The sequence below is a fragment of the Artemia franciscana genome, chromosome 8 (assembly GCF_032884065.1).
Source record: "Artemia franciscana chromosome 8, ASM3288406v1, whole genome shotgun sequence".
Taxonomy (NCBI): Eukaryota; Metazoa; Arthropoda; class Branchiopoda; order Anostraca; family Artemiidae; genus Artemia; species Artemia franciscana.
Window position 1 is genome coordinate 8,498,460 of NC_088870.1, and position 8,716 is coordinate 8,507,175.

Consider the following 8,716-nt stretch of genomic DNA (forward strand, 5'->3'; position numbering starts at 1 on the left):
TCGATCCAGTAGAAACATTGAAAACAGTTAGCCAGGGACTGACAGTAGGGTTATTCCCCGGTAGTTGGAGCAGTCGCTTCTTGAGCCTTTTCTCTTCCATAAGAGGATAATAACACCCTTCCGCCAATCCTCAGGAATTATCTCTGCTTGCCAGATTGTAAAGAACAGGGTGTGTAGAAACAGGAGCATTGCAGGACTCCATATATTAGTAGCTCTGAGTTTAAGCCGCAGATACCAGCAGCTTTATTATTCTTGAGCCTTAATGCTGCATGTCCAATTTCTGAGGGGCTGAAAGGCTCATCTAGAGGAGCATCTGTTCCAGGTCTCTGATTGCAAGGTTGGCTGGTACTATCATTAGGAGGCACATACGGACTAGTATTGTTGAGGAGCGAACAGAAGTGGTCCTTCCACCGCTCAAGACAAGAACCTTCGTCAGAAAGAAGTGCACCATCCCTGGACAGGACGTGACCCAAGGTGGGAGTTTTATTTTCAGTGAGATCTCGGAGATACTTGAATAGGCTGCCTATGTCTTTCTTTTTGAAGCTAGCTCAATTTCGTCGGCTTTCCTTGCAACAAACTGGGTTCTATCCTGGTGAATGAGTCTGTTCTGCACTCCATTGAGCCTTCAATATGTGGTCATGTCCCAAAGAAGTCTTGCCTTCCGTCTTTGCTCTATGACTTGCAGTGTTTCAGTTATTAGCCACGATTTCTTTGGGTAACTCCTCTTGCCAAGCAATAGTTGTGCTGCTTCGCTGGTCTGCAATTTAAAATGCTTCCAGAGATCTTTGCTGCTATTAAGTGAGCCAAGGACCTCGAAGCGATTCGATATCTCGATACTGTACTTCTGGCAAGTATCTGATTCCTTTAGTTTCCCAATATCTGCAGCGACGGGTTTTCTTTCCGTTCGTTGTGCATGGAGGCGAAGCCAAAGACCGGCGCACACAAGCCTATAGTCTGCGTTTCCAAGATAGACAGGGTCCCAGGTAGAAATATTTTCTAAAAGATTTTAAGGCCCAGGTCGTTAGAAATAGCCATAGAATGTATCCTACCCTAGGTAAATTTGGTGTAGGAAAAGAAAACAGTAATGGCTATCGACTTCTGGAATTTTGTAGATATAACAATCTAGTTATAACCAATTTGGTCAAAAATGGCCATTAAGTTGACATGGTATTCACTTGATAGTGAGACAGCAAACCTTATTGATAATGTTATAGTAAACAAAGGGTTAACTTAAACCTGAAATGTTGGAAGTGCAACTACCTCCCAGGATGTTATGACATTGTTAGACTCTAAGATGAGGATTTGAGAGAAACTTTCCTTAAATAGTTGAATGCTAAAATTCAGAGTTTAAAATTTGATAATGTTGAAGAAAAATCAGAATAATTTTGAAAAAAAACGATTTTTGAAGTTGCTGATGGTGTCTTAGGGAAGAAAGTTAAGATTGCAGCTAGCAATATTAGTGAAAAGTTTTATGTTTAATAGAGAGGAGAAAGGGCTTGTACAAGAATTGTCTGAGTGATAGAGCATATGAGGACAAAAGGAATGTAAAGCAAGTGGAGAAAACATCAAAGAATTAATTATGGAGGTGTGAAATGGAGGCCATGGATAAAATTTGCGAGGATCTGGAAGATTCTGGAGGATCTGGAAGCTAGACGGCATAATAGTAAAATACTAAACCGCCATGTTGATAAATTGAGGGGGAGTAGTCAATTTCAACTTGTACCAGTTAAAGATAAGAATGGGGGCACAATTAGTGATAAGAAAAGAGTTAAAGAGAGATGGGCGGAACATTTTGAGAATATGCTAAGCCGAGATTCACTTGCATGAAAATATAAGGAGGAAAATAAAAAAGTTTGTGATTACTTGGATGTGAAGGAAGATTTCTTTCGTGAGGAAGAATTAGCAACCGTACTAAAAGGATTAAATAACAATAAGGCTCCAGGGGCTGATAGTGTAGTAAATAAGTTTCTTAATTATGGTGGCTCTGAGGTTAAAAATAGGTTACTGAAGATTATGAGTGTAATTTTTGAAAAAGGGGAAGTACTTAACTTTTATAGAAAAACCTTAATTAAACCACTGTGTAAGAAAGGTGATAAGAGTGAGTGTCTTGATTATCAAGGCATTAGTCAGGTCACTGCAGGTAGTAAATTGCTGATTAATATGACATTTTTAAGACTAAGAGATGATGTAGAAAAAGTTTTAAGAGAAGAACAGTGCGGTTCTAGAAAAGGTAGAGGAAGTTTCGACCAAATTTTCACTCTTAGGCTAATAATTAAAAAGTACCTTAGTTGTCAAACACCATTGGTCCTCAGTTTTATAGATTATGAGCAAGCGTTCGGTTCTACTGATATAAAACAATTAGCAAAGGTCTTACCCTTGTATGGATACCAGACAAATACATTAAAGTGATTAATGCTATGTACGAGAATAACAGTGCTGCGGTTAGGGTAAGAAACGAGGTTAGCAGCTGGTTTTGTATTAAATAATGATTTAAGCAGGGTTGTGTTTTATCCCCCCCCCCCTTTATATGGATCTTTTTGATAGAACTTGCCTTAAGAAGCACAAAAGAGGCAATAGGTAACTACGGAATCAAATAGGGAGGAAAACTCTCTTGGACTTAGATTATGCTGATGATTTAAGCATCCTAGATGAAAGTGTGAGCAAAATAAATGACATTTAGGGGTTTTGCGAGATCAGGAAGCAAGAAAAGGTTTGAAAATTAATCTTAAGAAGACTAAATCACTAAGGCTAGGAATAAGTGAAGATGAAAAGATGGCGTCGGGTAGCTAGAAAATTGTTCAGGTGGGTAGCTTCGTTTACCTTGGTAGTTTTACTAGTAAAGACGATGGGGGCAGTGAAGATGTAAAAAGTAGAATAGCCGAGGGTTTTTCACAGTTAAAAAGCTTGGAAGATTAGAAAGATATGACTGCAAACCAAGATTAGAATATTGGTAGCTAGAGTAATGACAGTGGTGAAATATGGCTCTGAAGCATGGGCGCTTCGGAAAGCGGATGAAGGTTTACTAGATGTTTTCCAGAGAAATTGTCTACGCATTTTTCTTGGTACTCGGCTGCCCGACCGTATTTCAAACAGTAGGCTGTACAAAAAAATATGGTTCAATCCTCCTTTCTATTGCTATAATGAAAGAAAGGTTGAGATGGGTAGGGCACGTGCTGCATATGAAGGATGGAAGATTGTCGAAGATTGTCCTTTTCGCCAACCGTCTAGGGCTAAACGAGAAGCAGATCGTCCTCGTTTTGAGTGGGAGGATCTCATAAAAAAGATTTAAAGGAAATAGGAGCTTTTTGGGTGGTTGTAAAGAGGGAGGCTTTGAATAGATTGGGATGGAAGAGGAGCCTGCGTGGCTGTGTTGGCCTCAGGAGGCTTGGTGCTGCGTTGAATTGTTAGTAGTAGTAGCAGTAGTATTCCAGTTGATATTCATGCATGTGCTACAATCTATAACTTCCTCTCTAAGGTATAGTCCTGTTCTCTCTCTTCAATGTATGGCCTTGTTCAAAAATCTTATACTTTTTGCGTCATTTATGGTTTTAATCAACGATCATCACGTCATTCAGCATGTTGTATACGAAATTATAGTTTTTTTTTTGTCAATAAACTTATTTCATTTCAAATAGTGTGCTTTATTAATTACAAGAGCAGGTGGTAATTGCAACTCCTTTTAAAATGTGCCCTTAAACAGCTCTCTACGATATTCCAGTGCTTCGCTAGCTACGGAGAAGGACTAAACGTAAAAAAGACGGTTCCCATGGAAAAAAAAATATCATTGTCGCTGAATCCAAGGAACTGTATGTCTCCTTTATACGGTTTTCAGCCAAACAGATTTCAGTGGTGTACCTTGTATTGATCCAACACCATTCTAAGGATTTCATACTGTTTTTTGGTTAATATGGGTCGTGTTTGTTTTTTAGTAGGCTGCAGCTACCACTGCAGCCACGAAACAGTTTTCATTCTTGCCTTAGATCTTAGCTCCTTTTCAGGTACTGGTGGCATGTAGGGCAGCGACGAAGCTTCTCCGCTCGTCCAAACGTGGTGCTACATCGGGACGTCTTCCCAGTCAGATGCTAATAAAGTTTTAGCCGTTCTCAGACAGAAAAATAAGAAAATAAAATTTCTTGGAGCGATTGAAAATTGTTTTTGTTACTATTAATAAATTTACCACATGGCAAATCTTTTTTCAAGTTCCATGTGTGCGTGCACTTGAAAAAGATCGTTAAAAAAATATTTGATTGCCATAGTGTACCAAACAATATTATAACTAAGATAAATCTACAGTTGCTAACTACTTAACGGCTTAAGTACGAAATTTTATAAAGATGCCCCCCCTTCATATCATAATAAGTCGCACCAGTTTTTAGATGCAGTCGGAATTATACCACCACTAAAATCACTTAAAGTTTCACTCTACAAATTTCTGCATCAAAAGACTATTTACATTATGGTAATTAACATGGTAACTACAGTCATGACAGTCAATTTTAAAACAAACTTATAACTACTGCGTCGCAATAGCTTTAGAAACTCAGTAATGCAGCTGGAAAAACCAAATTAGTTGAAAATTAAAAATTTTCACGTTTACCAGAAAAAAACTAGTTTTTATGGACGTCAGTGACCGGTATTTGGTTATTCCTTTATTTTGTTGTCTTTGACTCCAGGGTATACGCTAAACCATTAATATAAAGAGAATTGGGAATAGTAATATTACACCAGTCAATTATTAGCAGTTATAATGAAACTTACTTTGATTATTGTCTGTACTTTTGTAGCTTCTTCATTTGGTAAGAATTTATTTTATTATCTTTGACTTTAGGACACAAGAGTATATATCCAACCATTAATAGAAAGAGGACTGGAATTAGTTATTTGACATCGGATATTAGGAGTTATAATTACATTTGCTCAAATAATATTCTGTACTGCTGTAGCTGCCGTAGTGCGTACGTCGATTGTATTTTCATACTGAGATGATTAGATGCTTGTCTATTATTCAGAACACACTCATTAAGTGAAGTTAGATTCTTTCGTGAAACAAACTACGATGCAGGTACATTTTAATGAAATATTTTATATATAGAGGTGGTTAAGTTAGGCTAAATAAAGTATTTGATATCATGCACCTCCCCCCTCTAATGTGAAAATATATAGCCCAAACTTTTGATAAAGCTAATGAAATAAAACAAGATACGATGAAAGTATAATACTTTATTAGAAAAATTGTAAAATTACACCTTAGAATTCTAACCTAACCTAACTTTTTGTCTTTGAGACTTTGTGGCTATGAAATCGGATTTTCTCATAAAATGTACCTCTATCAGAGTTTGTTTCACGAAAGAACCTAACTTCACTTATTGAGTGTGTTCTGAATAATGCACAAGTACCTATTTTTACTAATGGTGCTTATCTGTTGTAGCTACAATACTCAAGTTCTTCAAATAAATAGAACCGGCTATTTTGACAATATATAAAATTCATTTAGTTTGTGATCTGTATGTATTGATAGTGAACAGTGTCCTAACCTAACCCGACATCAATGTGTTCTGGGCGGCCTGCATTCTATAAGTTTCTTCTGTAGTTTCCATAATTTTGTTAATAAAGTATTATATTTTCATCCTATTTTGGTATATTTTATTGGAATTGAGCGTCAAAGAAACCGGTTCTACTTAGATGAAGAACTTGAATTTTGTAATTATAAAAGATAAGTACCCTGCTAATTTCCCCTGTATTTGACCCTACAGAAAACATTTCAAGCTCCTATCTACAAAAATGTGGAATTTCGTATTTTTCGCCAGAAGACAGATCACGGATGCGTGTCTATTTGTTTTTTTGTTTTTTTTTTCCCAGGGGTCATCGTATCGATCAAGTGGTCCTAGAATGTCGCAAGGGGCCTCATTCTAACGGAAATGAAAAGTTCTAGTGCCCTTTTTAAGTAACCAAAAAATTGGAGGGCACCTAGGCCCCTCATTCTAACGGAAGGGGCCTCATTCTAAGGGAAATAAAAAGTTCTAGTGCCCTTTTTAGTGACCAAAAAAATTGGAGGGTACCTAGGCCCCCTCCCACGAACATTTTCCCCAAAGTCAATGGTTCAAAATTTTGAGATAGCCATTTTGTTCCGCATAGTCGAAAACCATAATAACTATGTCTTTGGGGATGACTTACTCCCCCACAGTTCCTGGGGGAGGGGCTGCAAGTTACAAATTTTGACCAGTGTTTACATATAGCAATGGTTAATGGGAAGTGCACAGATGTTTTCAGGGGGATTTTCTTGGTTTGGGGATGGGGTTGAGGGGAGGGGGCTATGTGGGAGGATCTTTCCTTGGAGGAATATGTCATAGGGGAAGAGATATTAAATGAAAAGGTCGTGGGATTTTCTAGCATTACTATAAAAAAAAACAATGAAACAATAAACATGAAAAAGTTTTTCAATTGAAACTAAGGAGTAGTTCTAAAAAAACACTTTAGCATAAAGAGCGAGGTATTTAGGAGGAGATAAACACCTCATTCTTTGTGCTAAAGTATTTTTAGTAATTTCAACTATTTATTCCACGGTCTTTCTGATTCAGGGGTCTTGAAGGGTTTTTTAATTCTTAAAGGATTGGGACAAAACGTAAGATTTAGTGTAAAGAGCGAGGTATTAACGAGGGGACAAACCCCCTCATATACATAATAAAAATCTAAGAATATAAAAGTTTGTTACGTAAGTTAATTCTTAAGTTACGTATATTTTTTACTAATAAAAACGTTCGTTAAAAACTAAAAGTTCTAGTTCCCTTTTTAAGTAACCGACAAATCGGAGGGCAACTAGGCCTCCTTCCCCACTCCTTATTTCTCAAAATTGTCCGATCAAAACTAAGAGAAAGCCATTTAGCCAAAAAAAGAATTGATATGCAAATTTTATTTTAATAATTTATGTGCGGAGAGCCAAAATCAAACACGTATTAATTCAAAAACGTTCAGAAATTAAATAAAAAAAAACTTGTTATTTTAACGGAAAGTAAGGCGCGACATTAAAACTTAAAACAAACAGAAATTACTCCGTAAATGAAAGGGGCTTTTCCTCCTCAACGCCCCGCTCTTAACGCTAAAGTTTGACTCTTTGCCACAATTCTTCTTTTCAAAACAATTAAGAACTTCAGCGTAAAGAGCGCGGCGTTGTGCAGGAGACAACCCATTTCATATAAGGAGTAATTTCTGTTCGTTTTAAGTTTTAATGTCGCTCCTTACTTTCAGTTAAAAAACTAGTTTTTTTATTTAATCCTGTGTATGAGGGGAGCTGCCCCTTTGCGCGAAAGTTTGAATTTTCTTTTCCTACACATAAAAACAATTGACATATCATAACAGCATTGTGATGAAACTCGAGGGCTTAATTATGGTTTTTTTCTATAAATAATGTCTCCAGTTCTCCGTAAATAAAACAAATGCAATTTCACTATAGTAAGTCAAGCCCATAGCTTAAATTACAATCAAATAACCGATATGTTTACTAATCCCTTCTGGCTAAAAACTTTTTATGAATCGAAAACGGGGTTACCTTGTTGACCGTACAAGATCAAACTGTGCATCAATAATGAATATGTGCAGAAACTAAAGTTTTGATGACAAAATGCATTAACTTCGTATAAAATTTATTTCGTGATGAGAGGGGTCGTCCTCATTTTGGGTGGGAGGATGTCATTAACAAGGTTTAAAAGAAATAGGAACTGCTTGGGAGGGTGTAAAGAGGGAGGCTTTGAAGAGGTCAAAAGCTCATGGTAAGAACACTCCACTACAGAGTAGGTTCAAATAATGAAAATATAGAACTTTCCAAGTAAGTATATAGACATTTTTGGAGGGAACTTGCATTCTCTAGTGGACAAAAGTCGGAAAAAACATAGAAAACATGCGAGTTTTCATGAAAAATATAATAATCTATATGAAAAACCATAAAGATAAATAAAATTAAGTGGGTTGTAAGAGGGGAGGTGGGGAAAGGGCCTTTAGGCCCCAGCCTGCAAATCACCTGTTTTTATGTTTTATTTTTGTATCTAAAGGAGAGAGGATATTTTTCTGCATGTCATTTTTGACTTGATTTATGCTATTTTCTTCTTATACGAATTAATTTTTATTGAATTATTAAACTTCTGAAAAACTCATTGGCTTGAGAGCAAAGTATTGTTTTCATGTATTCATAAGCAACCCCATGAAATAAAAACTAACTTCTTCGTCCCTTAGGCAATATTCCCCTCGTAGTATATTTTCACACGCAAGTAAAACAATATTTGCAACAGTATGAAGTAATAAACTGTAAGTAAAGGGCGAATTTTGTTAATAGTAACCGAGACTCTAAAAAGAAGAAGTTTTACAACATTATATAAATCAGAAGAATCGAACTTTTAAAATGATTCTAAATACGTAAAGTGCTTTAAGTTGAAAGTTTGAAGAAAGTTCAAGCCCCTATTAAAAAATACTAAATTTTTCTGTTATGAGTCTTCGCAGATGTGTGTTTATTTTTTTTCTGTCCCCAAGAATGGTGATATCGAGTCAGTAGCCTTAGGCCGTCAGGAGAAGGCTTATTCGAACGGAAATCAAAAGTTCTAGTGCCCACAGTAAAGTGTTAGCCTTGTGGCACGAAACAACTATTTTTCCGAAAAGAGAATAAGAACTATTGTTGGGAAATTTGGATACAACCAATCAAATTGAAATTATTAAGTAAGTTATAAAA

General features: G+C 36.4%; 1 protein-coding gene across 1 annotated transcript in view; it reads left to right on the forward strand.

Moving 5' to 3' along the window:
• Positions 1 to 4,694: 4,694 nt before the first annotated feature.
• LOC136029939 (keratin-associated protein 19-2-like) overlaps positions 4,695 to 8,716 on the forward strand; it is a 30,551-nt gene continuing 26,529 nt past the window's right edge. Inside the window, exon 1 of the mRNA XM_065708477.1 lies at positions 4,695 to 4,796. Within this exon, the coding sequence (XP_065564549.1) occupies positions 4,748 to 4,796 (49 nt within the window). The 5' untranslated portion in view covers positions 4,695 to 4,747. The remainder of the gene's footprint in view (positions 4,797 to 8,716) is intronic.